At 39.0% G+C, this 23,532-nt stretch overlaps 1 pseudogene and 3 gene segments (V, D, J or C); all 4 read right to left on the bottom strand.

The window, feature by feature from the left end:
• Positions 1-2,085: 2,085 nt before the first annotated feature.
• On the bottom strand, positions 2,086-2,724 carry LOC102008084. The segment is given in 2 exon segments: positions 2,086-2,440; positions 2,653-2,724. Coding segments are annotated over 2 exon segments (384 nt in total).
• Positions 2,725-6,039: 3,315 nt separating this feature from the next.
• Positions 6,040-6,685, bottom strand: LOC102013279 (annotated as a pseudogene).
• A 6,989-nt stretch (positions 6,686-13,674) lies between these two features.
• Positions 13,675-14,711, bottom strand: LOC102008398. The segment is given in 2 exon segments: positions 13,675-14,361; positions 14,579-14,711. Coding segments are annotated over 2 exon segments (384 nt in total).
• A 7,329-nt stretch (positions 14,712-22,040) lies between these two features.
• LOC102007539 lies at positions 22,041-23,480 on the bottom strand. The segment is given in 2 exon segments: positions 22,309-23,089; positions 23,316-23,480. Coding segments are annotated over 2 exon segments (384 nt in total).
• Positions 23,481-23,532: the final 52 nt, after the last annotated feature.

The raw sequence follows: 23,532 nt of genomic DNA, 5'->3' as shown, positions 1-23,532 counted from the left end.
TGCTGAAAGAAACTGTCAGTGAGGCATTGGTTGATTAACTTTGTATGTCTATATGTGTTTTCATGAGAAACTACATTGAAGATATCAATATGTAATACAATATGGATTTTTAATTCCCTACCACTCTGTTTGTAACTCTGTATTGTCTGTACTGATCCTTTGCTATTTTGTAAAATGTTGTCGATCTGTTAGTAAAAAAAAATAAAAATAAAAAAATAAAACAAAAAAAAACCCATGAGATTGACTTTTTATATTGAGCATAAATCCAACGAGTTGCCATTTCTCATAATCCTATTGCCCTCTCCGTGGATTGTTTTGAATTTCCTCTGTACACAATCTCTGTGAGTTATAGCTTTAATTCTTCATTTTGAATTTTTGATATTTGTTGGTTGTGATGGTGTTGCCTAGAGACATCCACTCATATGCGTGAACAGGTGTCAGCACTAACATTCTTCCTGGAGCCAGCTGGACAACTAAGTCTGAGAAAAACTCTGGAAATTAGAGTAAAAATCTTGCCATGAAGTTAATATTTATTATTTCTAAATTTCCAAATACAAACAGAAATGCTAAAACTGAGCAGGCACCACTGCACTTACCCATAAAGGAGGCAGCTGGTAAAGCAAAACTCACTGATAGTCTCACAGAAGTTTTTGTTTCACGTGATCACTGTAGAGGACCATCCATTCACTGGCTGACATTAATAAGCTGTGACATCCTCAGGCTCCAGGCTCCTGATGGTGAGAATAAAGTCTATACCAGACCCACTGACCCTGAACCTCGATGAGATGCACCATACATGATGAGCCTGGGAGGCTGCCCAGATTTCTGCTGGTACCAGGACAAGTAATTGCCAACATTCTGGCCAGCCTTGCAAGTGAGGGTGGTTGTTTCTCCTGGAGACAATGACAGGGAAGTTGGAGACTATGTTGTCTCAGCTTCTCCATGGGTATCTAAGATTGGAAATAAAACAGAAGAGTAAGCATATAGTCGAGATCATACACATGTCTTCCCAGCTATGTTGTTCATAGGCAGTACTCAGTACATTTGTTTATGCTGTTGACATCAGTAGACCAAGAAAGTTAGGAAATACCATTTTCAGCCTATATTCTCAGCACTCGGGAGACCTAGGCAGGAGGATCACTGCAAGTCTGAGGCCAGTTTGGGCTACATAGTGAAGTCAAGGCCAACTTGAGATATATAGTGAGACCCTGTCTCAAAAAAAATTCCATGCAGACAGCTTGAAGATGCTTCAGGGATCTCAAATAATTATAAATGGTGTATGAGACTCTTGCTCCCTCCTGTACCTCTATGACCCACACTAGTTGCTCAATTCCTACTGAAAGTGAACACATTAATGGGATTAGTTAGCACCTGATTTCCAAAGAGGCACAAAGTTCTCCATCACCAAACAGAATTTTGTTGGTTAATACAAGATGTGAGGACAACGGTATATGTTATTGAATACAAAATTATATCCATCATTACAGTAAAATACATTTAACCACCTGCCTGGCAAGCGCAAGGTCATGAGTTTGATTCCTGGTACCGGAAGAAAAACTACAAAAACAAAACAAAACAATACAGTAAAGTGCATTTTCTTACTGTCCACATTTGAAAAGCAGATAGGGATATTTAGAGAGAAATGTCATTGTGGAACAAGTGCCAGAGAAATGAAATGCTCCTCACTCTGGAGGTCGAGGAAAAGGCCACCAGCCAAGGAATGTAGGAAACTTTAGATACAGCAAATGCAAGAGACAGATTCCATCCTAGAGCATACAAATGGAATACAGCCTGAAAATATGTTGATTTTAGCTCATTGATTCTGGTGTTGGATTTTGTCCTACACAGTATAAAGTAATGAATTTCTCATTTCAAGGCCATGAATTTGTAAATTATTACAAAAGAATAAAAAGCTAATACAAATATCTTGGCTGTATTTTCCTATAGCAAAGGACCCACAAGACCTGGTGCCTCTTTAACTTCTGCTAAGATCTATAAAATCTCTCATGCATAGAGCAGGGCACAATCTCTCAGGCAGCCAGAGGAAGTGTTCAAGTCCTGGGCCGTGTGAGGTACAAGCAGCTGGGGAGACCCTGAGGGGAAGTTTATGTTCGAGGCTGAATCACTGTGGGAGGGCGCTCATAATGTTGCTGACAGTAATAATTGGCCACATCTTCAGCCTGCACACTGCTGATGGTGAGAGTGAAATCCGTCCCAGACCCACTGCCACTGAACCGGTCTGGGATCCCAGATACCCGGGTGGATGCCCTGTAGATGAGCAGTTTGGGAGGCTGTCCTGCTTTCTGCTGGTACCAGGCTAAGTAGTTGCTACTGCCAGATTGAAGACTCTGGCTGGACTTGCAGTGGATGGTGGCGCTCTCTCCAGCAGACACAGCAAGGGGGCCTGGAGACTGGGTCATCACAATGTCACTGCAGACACCTGCAATCAGGAATAAATAGTGATCATACACATAGACACACACACACCCTTTATCTTATAAATAATGAAATAAGTCCTTTAAAATGTTGATGCTAATGCTATTGTAAATTAGTATAGTTGGGTCATATTGCTTTTCATTGCATTTTAAAATTATAATTTTAACTCTACAAAGATACTACTCTAAGTGACTTTGGAACTGTTCAGTTTCTCACCAGAGACCCAGAGCAACAGGCACGTGAAGACCTGGGTCAGGAACATCATCTTGCTGACCCTGACTTCCCGGTGGAGCTCAGACCTCCTTGCAAAGACCTCATTTATAAGGTCTGAGAAGTTGGGCTGGCCTTGGAGGAACCTATGAAAATTCATCAGCAAATAAGGAAGCAAATTGCCCAGGCAGTGAGTTATGAAAGTAACTCATTAAATCAAGAGCCAAAAACACTGGTGTGGATAGTGTACCTGGGTGACAACAAAAACACAGTAGTGAATTCAGAAACTCAGAGATCATTTTTTTTTTTTTTAATCTTTTTGAGACACGGTTTTGTTATGCAGTTCAGGCTGGCCTTGAGCTCACTCTGTAATCCAGGTTGGTCTTGAACTCACAAACATCCTCCTACCTCAGCTTACCGAGTGCTGGGATTACAGGCTTGAGCCAGCACACCCGATATCTGAGATCATTTTAGATGCTCTAAAATTACAAACCTCTACATGGTCTCAGTAAGGACTTTAGTCTAAAAAAAAAAAAAAATTCAAAAGGATTGTATATTACAAGAATAATAAGCTAGGTACTTCATATCAACACAGTGACAAAATAAAATGTGCTAGAAAAAAACAAGGAGATAAAAAAACAAAGGAGAAAGGGGGAAAGAGAGGAGAAAAAATGGAAAGGCAAAATCAAAACAACTTCTAAACAAATTTATATTTTCTATGACCAAAAAAATGTCTGTTTTCCAAGTCACATTTATTCTGAAGCTGAACACAGGACATAGTTCAGCTGGTTTCTCCCCATGCGTGGGCCACTGAGCCAGAAAACAGACACAGAATTCACCCTAGGTGGAATCCTAGGGGCCCCTAATTTAAGCTAGGGGCCAGCAGGACTCCATGTAAGTGTAAATCAAAGACAAACAGACAATTCTCCTTTCCACAACTACTAGGACCTGAAATGAGAGATCAAAGTAAATTGGGAAATGGAGATAGAAAAAATAAAATTTAATTGGAAATTATGACTGCCCAGCATCACTGCCAAAGTTTTTGACTATAAAAACACCTGCTTTAGAGAACATAGAAATTGAGGATCATGAAATTAGTTCAAGATAGAATTTCCAGTGATTACATACCAAATTAAAACCTCCCTGAAGGAAGACACTAGCATCTTAATTCTTCAAGAAATCTTACAATTAACTTTTCAAGGGTAAGCAGGCCCCAAATTAAGATTCAGGGCATCCCAAAGCAAAAAGATAATCTGACTATGAATGAAAAATAATAGAAATAAAGCAGCAATGAATTTGCTCTAGGTATCACATTGGCAATCATGACAACAGTTTTAGAAATACAATTTATAAATGTATTATAATTTAGAATAAATAGATATATTCAAAGTAGATACATTCAAATAAATAGGTATGTTTTATTTATTTGATATATCAAATAAATGATATATTCAATAATAGATATATTCAAAGGACAGGAAGCTAAAAAATTAAAACAAGATTAATCAACTGGATATAACTGAAATCTCAGGGTATTTCATACCCAATACAAACTTTTAATTGATCTTGAAGTTTGAACAGCAAGCCAGAAATACTTTTGACCATCAAATATGTATTTATTTTTCCACTTAAACAATTTGATCTCACCCTATATTTTCCTTAAATAATTTTTGCATTTTTATATAGAAAATTATTAAAATAAATTCTTGAAATCCAATTCAAAAATTGCACATGACTGCTAGGATACCATCGTATGAGGGAGAGAAATAGTATGTGCATTGAGGAAGTTGCTAATTTCCCTGGGCAAGAAAACAAAGGATGAGGGGAACTGTCTGCATTCTCTCCTAACAAGTTGTCATAGCCTCCAGCTCTTGGTTTAAATTCAGAATGTGGCTTTGTTTCTGCTCTGAAGAAATCAAATTTATTTTCTTGCATTTCACTTATTAGTGCTTCTTCAAGTGAAGCAGATGGAGAAGAGGGTCTTAAATATCTAGGACAATCAGACATGCAAATATATCTGCCTCTCTCTAGATGAGGCAGATTTTGCTACTATCCAACTTCTTTTGACTTCAGTCAACTCGCTAGATCCCAGAAAGGACCCTATCTAACATTTGTTCCTAACATTCTCAGTGTTTAGAGAACATATAGACACAGAAGATAAAAATAGCCATAATCTTTTATTTGTCATAAAAGAAAACTGAGTACTTAGTTCCTCATTTTCCCACAAACCACAATATGCTAGTGGCCACAGTAGGCAGTGGGTATGTGAGATTGCTTGGGCTACCATAAAAATATTATAAACTGACTGACTGAAAACAACACAGGCTTATCTTCTTATAGCACAAGAGGCAAGAGGTCTGGAATGAAAGTTCCTCAGCACCTCTGACCCAGCCCACATTCCCATAGAGCCCGTCTTAGAAGGAGGCCTAGGAGGATGTCAGCCATAGGTCCGAATTACCCTGAGATATTAAAAACCTTGGCTCATTCTGGCTTTTTTTATGTACGGCATCTCCTTTTACTCTGTGGACAGATGATGGTGGGGGCCCAATATCCACAGAAAGAAGAATTTGGGAAGGAGTTTTAGATTTTTATTCAGAAATACATGAACATAAAATTGTCCCCTGCTCATTCTATGCAATATCAAAGAAGTTTGTGCCTTAAGAAATGTTTTGATTCATCTTATATGTAGAGAAAGACAGAAGCTTAGCCTTGCACCAGTTTAAAATGTAGTTACCAAAAAGTTCATATTTACTATGTAAATTATAGTTCTCTGTAGACGAAAAAGACAGGTAGTTCCACCTCACAGTTCTTTTGACTTGAGCACCCTTAAGGGGTCTAATCACTAGGTCTGGGGAAAAGATTTTATCTAACACTTGTTCCTAACATTCTCGTAGTTCCCTTGGTAAGCTCAGGTGCAGAAGCTGTTAACTAACTCCACTCAATCATGTTAAAGATAGAAAACTCTGAGGATTATTATTTGTGAAGTTGTTTCTTTCTCTCATTAGCACTGAGGGAGCTAAGCAAGGTGTCTTTGGTCCTGCCAGACACCGATCTGGACAAATACAAGTACATCCTAGGATCTCTTGGGCAGGAGGGTCACATGCACACCGGCCCCTACACAGCTCCGGGTTTTCGGATTGGGATCTTTCTAACCGCTGCTGCAGATAGCAGGGAGTTTCTCTCTTTTGGTTTTCCTCCTAATACGGAACTTATTTTATCTTACTCGGCTCATGTAAGAGGCCTATAATCCTGGCCTTGGCTCTTCCCATGTGACTAAACCGGGGACTTTCTAAGTGTGCCCTAGGGAAAATCTCCCTTGCAAATGTCAGATCTAAAAACTCAGGAGGAAGCAGCTGGTGCAGCAGGGCTCACTGACCCGTGACCTGGGCAGGTTTATGTTGGAGGCTCCACCTCTGTGGGAGGGAAGTCATACCACTGCTCACAGTAATAACTGCCCGCATGTGCTGTTGGAGGTTCTTTATGGTGAGAGTGAAGTCTGACCCAGAACTACTGCCACTGAACCGGTCTGGGACCCCTGAAGCCCGGGTGGAGGCCCGGGAGATGAGCTGCCTGGGAGCCTGTTCTGGTTTCTGCTGGAACCAGCCTGAGTAGTTCCTACTGTTGTTGCTCCAGAAAAGACTCTGGCTGGACTTGCAGTTGATGGTAACTGTGTCTCCTACAGCTGCAGTCAGAGAGCCTGGACACTGGGTCACCATGATATCTCCATAGGTCCCTGCAACCAGAAATAGAGAGGATCATCCACCCACACACACAAACACATGCACACACATGCGCACACCCACGCAAATGCAAACATTTTATCATACACACATTGCAATTGCTCATCTAAAATTCATTTTAAAATGATATCAGAAGTCATCACATAATTAGATCCATATTGGGAATAGTTTTTATCCTATAACACCTTAAAAGAGCTTTTTCAGCTATACAAATATCACTCTAAAGAGATTTCAATATTTAATTTCTTACCAGAGACTCCCAGGAAGAGAGCTATGAGGACCTGGGTCTGGGAGACCATCTTGCTGACCCTGCTGCCTGATACAGTTCAGTTCTCACTGAAAAGCCCTTGTCTATAAAATCTGGGCAGGTGGGCTGGCCTACAGGGGCCCATGCAAGTCAATGAGAAAAGGGAAGGAAATTGTGCAGACCATGGACTGTAAAGTAGCTGACATGTATCAGGAGGCAAAAAATACCATCACATAGAGTGTAGTTTCTTGAGTAGAAAATATACTGGAGTCAAGTTAGTAGCTGTAGGGTCAACTTAGTAACTCAAGTCTAAAAGTCAGTGAATATAGTAAAGAAGAGTGTCTCTTATTAGTCAAAAAATAATTTTACATGGATGCTGTGTCTAAAAAAAAAGTCAATCTAGTTTCCTCAGATTAATAAGCCTGGTCAAATTTCAAAACAAAGAAAAAGAGAAAGGATTCAGAAATAGAGAAAGAGGGATGGAGGGAGAGAAAGAAGAAAGAAGGAAGGAAAGAAAGAGAGAGAGAGAAAGAAAGAAAGAAAGAGAGAGAGAGAGAGAGAAAAGAGAGAGAGAAAGAAACAAAGAGACAGAGAGAAAAAAGAAAGGAAGGGAAGAAAGAAAAGAAAACAGGAGGCAAGGAGGAGGGATGGGATGACTCTTGAGGGGAAAAGAAGCAAATCTTGAAAATAATGTAAAATAACATTCAACCTAAAATTCAGTACTCAGAAAAATGAGACTTCAAAAGGTAATACGGAATTCCTTCCAGACATACAAGAGCTGAAAGAACACATCATTATTACTTTCACAAAACCAGAAATGATCCTAAGGTCTCCAGAAAGAAGAAAAATGACAGCAGATGATAATTTGAAAAGCACCAAGAATGGTAACCAAAGAAAAGTGTAATTTTTTGTTATTTAAATCTTTTAATGGCTGGTTGACTAGGTCATCAAAAACTGTAACTATATATTATAGAATCTTTAACATGTAAGTAAAATCTATGAAAACAGAAAAATTTAAAGACTATCACCTGTAGAATCATGCTAAAAAGAAAGCTAATCTGGATAGTTAGGATGAGAGAAGCCAGATGGTAGCTTAGACATAGTCATACCACCTACTCAGAAGGTTGTCAACTTTTCCTGCTTTCTGGTATCCCCTCACCTAGGTAGTACTAACACTCTCCTATCCACCAGGACCACCAGGCTAGGATTAAGAAAACAAGTGTGTGACTTAATAGGCTAGAACATCAAGGACTTTGTTGATTTTTTTTACTTCTAGGCTTGTATTTTTATTTGTTATATTTATTAGTATATGCTTGCTGTACTTTTTTATATGCACCATACGGAGTTAGGACATGTATATAACACATCTTAATTATTTTTTACTTCCTCTTGCCCTCCTTTAACTTCACTTCCCTCTATCTCTAATTTCCCTACCAATTTGCAGAGGATCTAGCTCTTTATTTTGTAACATCTTTTTTGCTCTTTAATTTATTTTTATTTTGGAGTTCACATATAAGAGAAACAATGAGATATTTATGACTGTGTCTGATTTATTTCATCTAACATAATGGTTTGAGCTGCGTTCATTTCCCTACAAATGACTCAGTCCTTTTTACGGTTCAATAGTACTCCACTGTGTATAAATACATATTTTTTATCCATTCAACTATTGATGGACATATGAGCTGCTTCCAAGATTTAGTGCTTATGAGTCGGGTTGCTATGATCATCGGTATGCATGTATCACTTCGGGAAGATAAATAGAACAGGAAAAGCAGGGTCAAGCAGAACTTCTATTTTTACTTTTTTGAAGAATCTCCATAAAGAGTTCCATAGTTTACATTTCCACCAACAAACCAGAAATGTCCATTTCTCCTACAGACTGTCCTACCTTTGGTATTATTTCTGGATGACAGCCACTTTTTTTTTGGAATAAGATGAAAACTCAGTATTTTTTTAATTTGCCTTTTTCTCAGGGCCAGTGATATTGGAAATTTCTTCATATATTTGTCGGCCATTCATCCTTCTTCTGAGAACTGTTTGTGTACATCAGTTGTGCATTTTTGATTGGGCCTTTTATTTGGAAGATCTATTTTTTAAAGATCTTTATATATTTTCACCATTAGTCTCCTATTTGAGGTGTACGTGGCAAAGATTTTTCTTTCCCATTCTATAAGTTATCTTTTCACTCTTGGTTGTTTCCTTAACTACAGAAGTGTTTTAATTTTATAGAATTTCATCTATTATTTGTTGATGTTATTTCTGGTACAACTGGGGTTCTGTTAATAAAAGTATCTATGCCTATGTCTTCAAAATTTTCACCTATTTTATCTTTCAGCAGATTATGTGCTTCTGTTTTAATGTCTGGGCTTTTTATCCTTTTTTTTTTACTTTACTGCATGGTGAGAAATATGGGTTCAGATTCAAACTTCTCATGTGTGTAACCATTATTCCCAATGCCATTTGTTAAACAGGGTGTCTTTCCACCAGCAAATGCTTTCGTGCCTTTCTGAAAGATCCAATGAATGGATGTGCCCAGAGTTGTGTCTGCATGCTCTATTTTGTTCCATCAATCCATGTGCTTTTGTACTCAGTACCATGCTATTTTTTGTCCTGTAGCTTTATAACATATCTTGAATTCTGGGACTGTGATGCCTCCTTCTTTCCTCTGGTTGCCTAGGATTGCAATTGCTATTCTGGGTCTGTTGTGGTTCATATAAATTTTAGGATTATTTTTCCTAGTTTTGTGAGGAGTGCCGTTGGTACTTTGATTGGTATGGCATTAAATCTATATATCTGCTTTGGTAGTATAGCGATTTTGACAATATTGATTTTGACTATCCAGGAACAGGAAATAACTTGTATTTTCTAATGTTGTGACATTCTTTTCGATCTCCTTTTTCAGACTACTGTAGTTTTCACTTCCTTCGTTAGGTTAATTCATAAGCATTTAATTTTCCTTAAAGCTATCACAAATGTTATTATTTCCTCATTTCTTTTTCAGTAGGTTCATTATTGGGGTACAAAAGTTTGCGGATTCTGAGGGCTGTGTTTGGTATAATTTGTTCTGGAGGAAGCCATGCGCCACCTACCGAGAACATGCAAGCAGTAGAATGAAGAGGTTCATACAGTAAAGGGCTCAGGTTCTTTGCCAATGGCAAGCAAAATTAACTCGCCAACCAATGAGTGGTTCACCTTGAAAGCCACCAGTGAAGTCTTTGGATGACTGTAAGATTGGTACACAGCATGGCTATAGTCCACAGAGAAACCTAGAGCCAGATCCAAACATTCTCAATCAACTTGAACCATTCCAACATTCCTCACTTGCAGAAATAGTGTGAGAGAAGAAATTTATGCTTTAAGCTGCTACATTGAGGTCAATATTTTTACACAAAAATACAAAGGGGATGAATAGATGTCATAAGATAAAGTAAAATATAGCCACCCATATAGATGTCTTTGGGCTTTATAAAACTACACAATATTTTACAAGGTGAAAATATACATTGATGTGAATTATACCACAGTGAAACCACATAAGTCAGGAAGAATGCAATGACAGTATTCAAAAGTCCTTAAATTGTCCATAAAGGTTTAAAAATACTAATATATGTGTCTTTTGCCAGAATAAAAAAAAATGACTGTACTTTCTTTCTTTTGATCTTTGGTTTGTTAAAGGGAAATTCTTTAAAGACTAGAATTACTGAGGTAAAATTAAAATACGATGAATTACAATTTTCCAGTCCCATCCTTCACTGAAGTACCTTCAGGGGTCATGCGCTCCCAATGGTGCCAATGCAACATGGTGGAACTTCCGCCATTTTGGGTCCTCGAGTGACTGTACACAGCAGAGCACCCTCCCGGCTCTCGCGGTGAGTAAGTTTGTGAAGAAGAGTGCTTGCAAAAGGTTTTTGAGTCCTGGACCATGAGCTTCGAGCCAATCATATAATGCAACCCATCTTGTAAAATATAAATACATGAAAGACAACTGAAATGAGTGTCGTGAGCCATGCGTGCTTTGTTGCCTTACCATTTAAACGTAAAAGTAAACATATATTTCAAAGTAAGACATTTTCAAAGGTAATTTTTAGGTCGAATTTGTTTGTCAGCTCACACGGCCATGTTGTAGGCATTATGTAGAAAAATGGGGAGCAAAAAGCCACATCGCTGGGAAACTGAAGAGTCTTGATGTTTATATCCATGAGTTCTTCTGCTTTTGGGTGATCACGGTAGCGTTCTGAAGTTCCAAGGGAGACTCTCATCCAACTTTCTCAGTGCCTTAGAGACTGACTTCCTGGCTCCCCATCTAGGCTTCAGTAATTCTGAAACTTCTCCACAAGGTTCCAAGTACAGCAGTCAAGGACAGGAGTCAGAGTTGGAGCCCTGGAAGCATGCATGAGTTTCCAGGTGCAAGGCGAAATCTTTGAAGAGTTAAGGCAAGAGAGTAATTTACTTTTAATGTGATTGTTCTTTTGTAAGGATTACTTGGATTACTGAGTGAAAGAAAATGTTCATTAAACATTTATTTATAAGTTTGCTTCCCATGTGACTGGATCTAACCAACATTGTTAAATGATTCATGTATGCTATTTTATTTATCCCTTACAGTTATTTTTCAGACCTACTAGTGTTCCCACATTTCAAGCAAGAAATGGAAACTTTAAACTCACACAAGATTCACTGGATGCAGTTCAAGATTTTAATCCTGTCTCTGAGAGAAACTCTCCCCCCACATAACATGACTCTTCCCTCTGGGAGAACGCATAATGGCCAGAAGATGCCACTGTTCAGCTACAAGATGATTAGGTTTCTGGTTGCCAGGGAAACATCAGCCTGTGGGCTGGCATCAGCATGACTCCACTCAGCTGTGAAATAGCATCAAGGTGTCTGTAAGCACACAAGCCTAAGGAGAGTCTGTGACCCTGATGGGATCACCAAGACTAACTCCTAGGAGGCCACCCTCCGCGGGCGGTGAAGAGCGAGCACCTGAGCCACAGGCAGCACACCAGCCTCCCCATGTAACTGTCCATGCACGGTCACATTTGTATAAGAAAGAGGCATTTGGGTGACTGGGATGTAGTTCCATGGTAGAGCACTTATCTAGCATGGGCAAGTCCTGGATTTGATCCCTAGTACTGTGAAAACAAGAAAGAGGTGTATAAATTCTGTTTTTCTATTTTATATGAAATTACTGTTTAAGGTATCACCCAACTCAGAACTTAACAGCTTCCATGCAGTGCCCCCAAAGAGAAATTATCTTCTATTTTTATACTAAGAAAATCTTTAGTCACAGTTACAACTTGAATTTTTTCCCATATGCTTGTAACTCATAGATTATGCTCATTTGATTGGCTTTCAAAAAGCTCAGAGCTAGATTTTATGCTCAATTATTGTTTTCTGTTCAAGTAAGGTTTACAAGGCAAAATGTGCATGGAGTGCAAGCCACCTTTTTGGGTGTCTGGTTTTTTTTATTTTTTTTGGTTTTGGTTTTTTCCGGTAGTGGGAATCGAACTAATGACTTTGCATTTGCCAGGCAAATGCTGTGCCGCTGAGCTAAATCCCCAGCCCCTTTGGGTGCCTGTTTCTATAATGTTTGGCAAAGTCATAGCTATGTCCACAGCCATATTCACATTATAAGACAAAGACAGCACCCTTTAGAGATCCCAGGAGCCCTGTGTAGTCAACCTTTGCTCAGCCCAAACTGACCTCAGTCACACTGCTTCCCGCTCCTTATGTACATGCTCTGTTGCTTCAGATGCCCAGTATGCACATTTCCTTCAGTAAGGAACATCACAAGTTTCTCAGGTCTGAAACCATTATATACAATCTTTCCTATTATGCCCAGTGTCAGCGCTCAATTCTACTTAAAGTGACTACGTATTTGCAATTACTTAGTACATTGTTCCTATAAAGACTCAAAATCTCCCCTAACCAAATACTGAATTTGGTTGATTAAAGGGAGATGAGGAGACTGGAGGGAAGACTCAGTTAAGCACAGAATTATACTCATCATTAGTGTGAAGTTAGAAAACTTCAGAGGAAGATGTGACACTGGAGTAAGTGTCAGAGAGATGGAATGGTTCTGGCTCTGAATTCAGAGGAAAAGGGCTGCTGGCCAATGAATGCGGGAGACCTCAAGCAGCAAGAAAGGGAAGAGAAAGTTTCACTCCTAGAGGCTCCAAATGGGAGTGCAGCCGACAGCATCTGGACTTTAGCCCACTGGGTCTGAACTATGAAATGATGACATTCCTTTTTTTTAAAATGAATTTTATTGGTAATTTTTGACATACATAATAATCGCATTCATCATAGGGAATTTGTACTTCTACATAATATATCATAATTCTTTTTTCCCATTCCCCTTCTTCTAATTCTTTCCCTCTCCAATTACAGAACTTTGTTTCTGTGGTTTTCCTTCCATTCTTTTTTCTATTTTATCCCTAGTCTCTTCTGTCCCATCCTTGCCCTCCTCCCGTGTCCACCTTCACATTTGAACATTTCCTTCATACATCCCAGCATCTATCCTCCATTTGGGTCCTTCCTTAGACTTTGGTCTTCTCACACAAGAGAAACAATGCAATAGCTGAACGTGTGTGTCCAGTTTATTTCCCTTAAAATTATGTTCTCAAGATGCATACATTTACCTAAGAATGTCTCAAGTTTATCCTCCTTTATACTGGTGCAGTACTCCCTTGTATATAAAAACCACATTTTCTTTACCCATTCATCTGGTAATGAGCACATGGGCTGTCTCCAACATTTAGCAATCATAAAATATGCCACTTCAAAGGTTGTGCATGTATTTCTGTGTCTTAATCGCAAAATGATCATCTGAAATAGATACTTCTGAAATAAATAAAGAAATAAAAACAGCAAATAAATATATGAAAAAATTGTTCAACATCACTAGTCATTCAAGAAATGTAAAGTAAAACAACAATGAGATTTCATTTAACTCCAGAAAGAATGGCTATTATCAAGAAATCAATCCAACAAATGCTGGTGAGGCTGTACGGAAAAGGAACCCTTCTCCAATGTTGGTGGAGTGTAAATTGGTATGACCACTATGGAAATCAGTATGGGGATTCCTCAAAAAGTAGAACTAGATGCTGAATTTGATTCAATTATTTCCCTTCTAGATATCTTCTCATATGAGTTAAAATGATGAATTTCTTATGTTAAAGCCACTGTGCTTGTAGTAAATTAATACCTAAGAAATAAAAAACTAATACAGAGGTCTTTATTACATTTCCCATATGTACTTCTCATAACAAAAGAATTAAGAGATCCTGAGACTCCTTATTTTCTTCTAAGCTCTGCAAGATCTCTCATGCATTAGAGCACGGCACTATCTCTCAGGCAGTAGGCAGCTGGGCAGACCCTGAGAGGAAGTTTATGTTCGAGGCTGAACCACTGTGGGAGGAGTACTATAACTCTGCAGACAGTAATAACTGGCCACATCTTCAGCCTGCACACTGCTGATGGTGAGAGTGAAATCCGTCCCAGACCCACTGCCGCTGAACCGGTCTGGGACCCCAGATGCCCGGGTGGATGCCAAGTAGATGAGCAGTTTGGGAGACTGTCCTGGTTTGTGCCGGTACCAGGATAAGTAGTTGCTACTGCCAGATTGAAGACTCTGGCTGGACTTGCAGCGGATGGTGGCGCTCTCTCCAGCAGACACTGCCAGGGAGCCTGGAGACTGGGTCATCACAATGTCACCGCAGACACCTGCAATCAGGAATGAACAGTGATTGTACATACATATACATACAAGATTTTTTCATATAAAAATGAAATTAAACATTTAAAATAGTCTTTCTAATGTTATTCTGAGTATTCTGCTCATATTAAAAATGGTCATTCTTTTCCACTTTTTCTTAAAGTTATTTTTTAACTCTACAAAGAAATCCTTCTGAGGAAAGAGTGGAGCTTTGCAATTTCTTACCAGAGACCCAGAGCAACAGAGCCGGGAGGATTAGTGTCCAGGGCACCATCTTGCTGTCCTTCCTGGTGCGATGCAGTTCAGATCTCCTTGCAAAGGCTTCTTTTATTGAATCTGTGCAGCTGCTCTGGGCTGGGAGTGACCTATGCAAAGGAATCAGCAAATAAGGAAGCAAACTGCCAGGGTACTGAGCTATGAAAGTATCTGGTTAAATCAAGAGTCAAAAATACCCTCGCAAAATGTGTTTGTTGACCAGAAAGAACATAGAGGTCAAGTTAGAAGCTCTGATACTGCCAAACCACTAGATGGCATCATGAAAGGCCTTAATTGTAAGTCAACAATGTATTGAAATGGGGGTTTAGTTTTACAGAAATCACAAGCTAGCGACTTTTTTTGTCTTTAAAGAAAAAAACACACTATATTTTATTTTATGTTTGGTGTCTAAAATGGAGTAGCACTAAAACAGACGACATAACAAACCTTCGTACTGATTTGAAAATATGTATGCTCTCTTTCCTTAAAGATACAAATTATGAATTTTCTACTGGCATTCTTGAATGAAATTACAAGAATAGTTTTTCACCAGTTTACCTCATTTATTTCTGCATGAGACCTTTACTGAAGGAAATCTCTACTATAACTGCAATAGAACATGTGGAAATTTCTCAAGCATATGTTCTTTAGAGAAAAATATTCCTAAACCACTATGCATCTTAATGAGCATTTAGATCTTAGAAACTGTTTATGGCTTATGCTTAAATTTAATGCGTGACGATAGGTTCCAGGGATGGAAGAATCTTACTGGCAGCCAACAGCTCAAGGGATGACAGTATTTATGACATTCTTAATCTCAAAAATTTAAAACACAATGCATTACAGTTTTAGAAAAATTTGGAGGTAGTTCTACTTAAAAAAAACATTCACTACAGACACAAAGGAAACAAATAGGAAAATAAATTATAATATCTTTGTAAGCTTGTTCCATCTCAAAATGTATTCTTTGGGGTTAGGAAGTTTTTCTATAACAAATAAAACTAGACTTCTGTAGAAAAATATTTACAGTATATGCAACTACAACCTAAAAGTATAAACCTGCTTAATATTGCAGGACATGATATAAATGAACAAAAACACAAAGGTGTTTATTCAGTTTTCTGAACATCATAATTTGTATAGTAGTTATTATAGATCAACATGGGAAAGTTAGAAAATATTAATGAACACAAGCCCTTGTGTAAATCATACAAGATACCAAAGTATTATACATTCACTGTGGTAAAAACTGTACATATATTCTGTTCATCTTTAACGTTGCAAAATTTGCACTGTAATTGTTTTCTCTCCCAAAAATTTAAATTGAAGAAATTCTTTATGTAACTAAGGTTCATAAAACTCCATTGGCCATCTATAATTCTATAGCTACTTTCCATTAACAATTCTGGTGAAATACAAACATCCTAGAAAAACAAGAACAGAAAAACACAAAGAAGAAAGAGAGAGGAAGGAACAAGTAGAGGATGAGTTAAGGGAGGAAAGGGATAAAGGGAAAAAAGGGAAACACAAAAAGATGCTAACATCTAGGCCCAATTTATTAGTCTTTGAACAAATATCTCTGAAATCCTGAAGCTACTGCAGAACACAGGAAACACATGAGATCTAGTTTCCACTCCCATGCATGGAGGACAGCTACAGGACATGCTGAGAATTCATTCTGTGAATGCTGTGGAACCTTAATTTAACCTGAGGATCAGAACTGTGAACCAAAGGGAAACTGCCACCTGTCCTTCCCACAACTAGGAGCTAAAAACTGGCCCTAAGTAAATTGGGAAATGAAGAAGGAACAAAACAAGATTTCTTTGGAAAGTAATGACTACAGACCAACACTGCCAAGGATATTTTCTGCAAAAATGCCTGGGTTAGAGTTTGTCAGCTGAAATCAGTGAAGATAGCCTTCTAGATGAGGTACACAAATGAAAACCTCACTCATGAAGGGCAAGACCATCCTAAATTCTCAAGAAACCTTACGATCTATTTTCCGAGGACCAGTAGATGACAGTGTCAGAGATCTCTGACATCCCAAAACAAAAATATAATTTAAGTATGAATGAAAAATAATAGAAATTACAGGGAGCAAATGTTCTGTCCAGATTTTAGATCCAGGAATTGTGAAAACAAATTTAACAAACAATTTATGAAATAGATATTGCATACAAAATACAGGAAACTAAAAAAGTTCAGAAAAAATTGGACCAGTGTATGTAATTGGCCTTTCAGGGAATATTATGTCCAACACAAATTGTTAAACTGATCTCAAAACTTTACCACTAAGCGAGAACTATTATTGACCACCAAAATTGTGTTTCAAATTTTCCATTTAATCAGTTTGATCTGACCATTTATTTTGTTTTGAATGGATCATTTTAAATAATATTTTTCTGATTTATAAAATGTTAAAATAAACTCATAATCCACTTCAAGTTTCACTTAGAACTACTCAGGTGCTATAATATCAAAGAGAAAAGTAGCCTGTGGTTTAAGGAAGTTCCTCAGCTCCAAGGACAAGAATATGAAAGATGAGTAAACCTGCCTAAATCCAGTCTTAACAAGTTATTATTCTCTCTAATCTTTGTTTAAATTTATAATTTGGCTTTGCTACTGCTTTAAGGAGCATGAATTTCTTTCATTTCATGTACTATTACATGCTCAATTTAAGCAGACATAATAAGGTCTCAAATATCTTTAAAAATCGTGTCAACATGACTGCTTCTCACAGTATTTAGAACATACAAACCCACAAAATTTAAAGTCCACATTTTATTTTTTTAAAGTGATTACAGGAAACATGACAGAATACCTTTACGTACTTTCACAAACGGAGCTTCCACAGTGCATACTGGGTGTGTCAATTGCTTGAGCTATCATAAAAAACTACATTAAAATTTTGGACTGAAAACAGCTCAAGTTTATATTCTCTGAGCACTGGGGACCAGAAGCCCACAGTGAAAGTCCCTGAGCAGCTCTGACCCAGCACCTTTTCCATAGTGACCACCCTGCATGGAGGCCCCAGGAAATGCCAGGCATAGACGCCTATTATCCTGAAACATTAAAACACTTGACTCATTCTGGCTCTGGTAACATACGAAATCCCCTTTTGCTCTGTGAACCTGTGACTTTGGCTCCCCAATATCCCTGAAAAGGATAAGTAGGTAAAAGAAGTATTGCTCTATATTTTTCAGAAAAACAAAAAGAATGCAAAATTATCAGCAGTTCATTTGTGCAATGATTTCAAGGGAATTCTTCCCTTCAAAATGTTTTGATTAATCTGATATGGAAAGAAAGAGATGAGTATGACAGGATACTCACCAATTTACAAAAACTAATGGCCAGAAATTTCATGTTCTCTTACTTCCCTCTGGGTGAAAAAGATAGGATTTTTGCCCTTGCCAAATTATTTTCACTTCAGTGCCATCTTTGTGTTAATCACAAGGTCTAGGAAAAGACTACACCTATCATGTTTCTGACATTCTTCCACTGTACTTAGTAAAACAGATACCAGAAGCTATTTGCTAACTCGACCTCATAATACTAATGGTACAAAACCCAGAACATCAGTATTTGTAGGGTAGGAGCTGTTCCTTTCTCTTCCTAGGCGGGGGAGAGTCCAAACAGAGTGGCCTTTCTGCTCCCACAGACTGACCTGCTTACACACCACACCGTCTGGACTCTGGAACTGCCTGTATGGGCAGGGCAAGGTGCATTGTATTTCCCCTACAGATCCCACTTTCACGCTGTGGGCCTTCTGCCATCTGCTGCCGAAGACGTGGGCTTTATTACTACTGGTGATCCTCCAGATGTGGAAAATGCTGTGCATCACTTGGTTCAAAAAGAGGCCTCCCACCCTGCTCTTGCCTCTCCCCACATGCTTGCACCCACCAGGGGATTTGCATAGTGTCATGGGGGGGGGGTCATTTTTGCCAGTTTGACACAAAGGCTGAGCACTAACTTTGCTTGACTGATAAGAATTCTTCAGCTTAACTTCTCAACCTCAGGCTCTCTGCTCAGATCCTGGGCTGCTAACACTATGGACCACTGGTAAGGACAGAGGGAGATGAGGAAGGGGAATGGGGTGGGAGGGGGAGCTCTGGCGATGCACTGTTGCCCATGTCTGTTCTGTCCACATGTGAGGGGTGCAGGTCTTGTCCTCCAGGATGAGCGTGTGACATTCAGATCTGTGAGAGAGAAGGTGAATCCAGAAATAGCAGGGGCCTGGGATGTGCTGAAGACTGTCGCATAGAAATCTGGATTGATATCTGCAAATAATTCTAGAGGGCCCTTTGTGACTGCAAAGCTAGCTCTCACTTAAACACTGAATACATTTTCTTTATATCTCAAAATCACAAAGATAATTTAGCTTGAAACATACAATAAAGAGAAAATTATGAAAAGGAGCTGACCCTTCTTCACTATTTTGGGGAAAAAAAATTGAAAAGTCCTTGAATTACCCATAAAGGCATAAAAATACTAATATATGTGTTGTTTGCCAGAATAAAGAGAATGACTTTACTTTCTTTTGATTTTTGATTTGTTGAAAGGAGATTCTTTAAAGAATAGTATTACTTAGGTAAAATTAAAATACGATGAATTTCAATTTTCCAGTCCCATCCTTCTCTGAAGCACCGGCGGGGGCCATGCCCTCTCCATGGTGCAAATGCAACATGGTAGAACTTCCGCCATTTTGGGTCCTCGAGTGACTGTACACAGCAGAGCACCCTCCCGGCTCTCGCGGTGAATAAGTTTATGAAGAAAAGTGCTTGCAAAAGGTTTATGAGTCCTGAGCCATGAGCTTTGAGCCAGTCATATAATGCAACCCATCTTGTAAAATATAAATACATGAAAGAAAACAGATATGAGGGTTGTGAGCCATGACTGTTTTGTTGCCTTACCAGTTAAACATAAAATTAAATGTATACTTCAACGTAAGACATTTTCAAAGATGACTTTTTAGGTCAAATTTGTTTGCCGACTGACACAGCTATCATGCAGGCATTATGTAGGAAAATGGAGAGCAGACAACCACATCCCTGGGAAATTGAACAGTCTTGACGTTTGTATCCATAACTTCCTGTACTTTTGGGTGATCACACTAGCATTCTGAAGTTCCAAGGCAGACCTCTCCTCCAGCTTTCTCATCTCAGTGACTTAGAGACTGACTCCCGCCTCCCAATCCAGGCATCAGTAATTCTGAAACTTCTCCACAAGATTCCAAACACAACAGTCAAGGACAGAATTCAGAGATGGAGCCCTGGAAGCATGAATGACTTCCCAGGAGCAATGAGAAATCTTTGAAGAGTTAAGGCAACAGTGTAATTTACTTTCAATGTGATTGTTCTTATAAGGATTACTCGGGTTACTAAGTAAAAGAATATGTTCATTAAACATCTATTTATAAATTTGCTTCCCATGTGACTGGACCTAACCAACATTGCTAAATGATTCATGTATGCTATTTTGTTTATCCCTTACAGTTATTTTTCAGAGCTACTAGTGTTCCCACATTTCAAGTGAGACATGGAAACTTTAAACTCACAAGATTCACTGGATGCAGTTCAAGATTTTAATCCTGTCTCTGAGAGAAACTCTCCTCCCACATAATATGACTCTTCCCTGTGGGAGAACGCATACTGGCCAGAAGATGCCACTGTTCAGCTACAGGAAGTTTAGGTTCCTGGTTGCCAGGGAAACATCAGCCTGTGGGCTGACATCAGCATGATTCCACTCAGCTCTGAGATAGCATCAAGGTGTTTGTAAGCACACAAACCTAAGGAGAGTCTGTGACCCTGATGGGATCACCAAGACTAACTCCTAGGGGGCCACACTCCATGGGCAGTGAAGAGTGTGCACCTGGGCTGCAGGCCACACGCCAGCCTCCCCCTCCTCCTGTGACTGTCCAGGCACAGCCATATTTGTATAACAAAGAGGCACTTGGGTAGTAGCTCCCCGATGTAGCTCCATGGTAGAGCACTTATCTAGTATGGGCAAAGCCCTTGATTTGATCCCTAGCACTGTAAAAACAAGAAAAAAGTGTATAAATTCTGTTTTCTATTTTATATAAAATTAATTTTGAAAATATCACCCAACCCAGAACTTAACAGCTTCTATGCAGTGCCCCAAGATACAAATTATCTTCCATTTTTAGATGAAGAAAATCTTTAGGCACAATTCTAAATTATGTTTGTAACTCATATATTATGTTCTTTTGATTGGCTTCCAAGAAGCTCAGAGCTAGATTTTATACTCAACTATTTTTTTCTGTTCAAGTAAGGTTTACAAGGCAAAATTTGCATGCAGTGCAAGCCACCTTTTTGAGTGCCCGTTTCTATAGTGTTTGGCAAAGGCATAGATAGGTGTCCACAACCACGTTCAAGTTATAAGACGAAGACGGCACCCCAGAGAAATCCCAGGAGCCCTGTGCAGTCAACCTTTACTCAGCCCAAACTGACCTGAATCACACTGCTGCCTGCTCCTTACATAAATGCTCTGCTCTTTCAGGTGCCCCGTATGCATGTTTCCTTCAATATGGAACATCAGAAGACTCTGAGGTCTCAAACCATTATATACAATCTTTCCTACTATGCCCAATGTGAACGCTCAATTCCTACTTAAAGTGACTATGTAATTGCAATGACTTAGTACATTGTTCCCATAAAGACTCAAAATCTCCCCTGCCTAAACACTGAATTTGGTTGACTGAGGGGAGATGAGGAGACTGCAGGGAAGACTCAATTAAACACAGAATTATGCTCATCATTAGTGTGAAGTTAGAAGAACTTCAGAGGAAGATGCGACAGGGAAACAACTGTCAAAGAGATGAAATGGTGCCGGCTCTGAATTCAGAGGAAAGGAGCTACTGGCCAAGGAATGCGGGAGACCTCAAGCAGCAAGAAAGGCAAGGCAAAGATTCACTCCTGGAGGCTCCAAATGGAGTGCAGCCTGAGAGCCTCTGGATTTTAGTCCATTGAGTCTGAACTAGAAAATGATGAAATTTCTTTTTTTAATGAATTTTATTGGTAATTTTTGACATACATAATAATCCCATTCATCATAGGGAATTTGTACCTGTATGTAATCTATCAGAATTCTTTTTTCCCATTCCCCTCTTTTCAATCCTTCTTCTCCTCTCCATCTATAGAACTTTGTTTCTATTGTTTTCCCTCCATTATTTCTTATATTTTACCCCTATCTCCTTTTTCCCATCCCCATCCCCCTCCCGTGTCCACCTTCCCATTTGAACTTATTCTTCCTATTTCCCAGCATCTATCCTCCATTTTCGTCCTTCTTTAGACTTTGGGTTTCTCACGTAAGAGAAACAATGCAATAGTTGAACATGCATGTCCAATTTATTTCCCTTAAAATTATGTTCTCAAAATGTATCCAATTACCTAAAAATGTCTCAAGTTTATCCTCCTTTATGGTGGTGTAGTAATCCATTGTGTATAAAAACCACGTTTTCTTTATCCATTCATCTGGTAATGAGCATATGGGTCATCTCCAACATTTAGCTGCCATAAAATGTGCCACTTAAACAGCTGTGCATGTGTTTCTGTGTCTCAATCCCAAAATGATCATCTGAAATAGACACTTCTGATGTAAACAAAGAGATAAAAACAGCGAATAAATACATGAAAAAATTGTTCAACATCACTAGTCATTCAAGAAATCCAAAGTACAACACTGAAATTCCATTTCACTCCAGAAAGAATGGCTATTATCAAGGAATCTCTCCAACAAATGCTAGTGAGTCTGTAGGGAAAAGGTTCCACTGTTGGGAGGAGTGTAAATTGGTATGACCGCTATAGAAATCAGTATAGAGATTCCTCAAAAAAATAGAACTAGATGCTGAATTGACTCCGTTATTTCCCTTCTAGACATTTTCTCACATGAGTTAAAATGATGAATTTCTTATGTTAAAACCACTGTGCTTGTAATAAATTAATACATAAGAAATAGAAAACTAATACAGAGGTCTTTACTACATTTCCCATATGCGCGTCTCATAACAAAAGAATAAAGAGATCCACACACCCCTTACTTCCTACTAAGCTCTGCACGATCTCTCATGCACTAGAGCAAGGCACTGTCTCCCAGGCAGTAGGCAGCTGGGGAGACCCTGAGAGGAAGTTTATGTTCGAGGCTGAATCACTGTGGGAGGGTATTCATAATAATGCTGACTGTAATAATTACCCACGTCTTCTGCTTGGAGGTTGTTGATGGTAAGAGTGAAATCTGACCCAGACCCACTGCCACTGAACCGGTCTGGGACCCCAGATGCCCGCGTGGATGCCCAGTAGATGAGCAGTTTGGGAGACTGTCCTGGTTTCTGCTGGTACCAGGATAAGTAGTTGCTACCGCCAGATAGAAGACTCTGGCTGGACTTGCAGCGGATGGTGGCGCTCTCTCCAGCAGACACTGCCAGGGAGCCCGGAGACTGGGTCATCACAATGTCACTGCAGACACCTGCAATCAGGAATGAACAGTGATTGTACATACATACACATACAAGATTTTTTCATATAAAAATGAAATTAAACATTTAAAAGAGTCATTCTAATGTTACTCTGAGTTACCACATATTTGTGCTCAGATTAAAAATGATCATTCTTCTCCACTTTTTCTTAAAGTTATTTTGTAACTCTACAAAGAAATCCTTCTGAGGAAATAGTGGAGCTTTGCAATTTCTTACCAGAGACCCAGAGCAACAGAGCCGGGAGGACTGGAGTCCGGGACACCATCTTGCTGTCCCTCCTGGTGCGATGCAGTTCAGATCTCCTTGCAAAGGCTTCTTTTATTGAATCTGTGCAGCTGCTCTGGGCTGGGAGTGACCTATGCAAAGGAATCAGCAAATAAGGAAGCAAACTGCCAGGGTACTGAGCTATGAAAGTATCTGGTTAAATCAAGAG

Source organism: Chinchilla lanigera, unplaced genomic scaffold, assembly GCF_000276665.1.
Source record: "Chinchilla lanigera isolate Chin_1 unplaced genomic scaffold, ChiLan1.0 scaffold00069, whole genome shotgun sequence".
NCBI lineage: Eukaryota > Metazoa > Chordata > Mammalia > Rodentia > Chinchillidae > Chinchilla > Chinchilla lanigera.
This window is presented reverse-complemented; position numbering and strand designations above follow the sequence as displayed.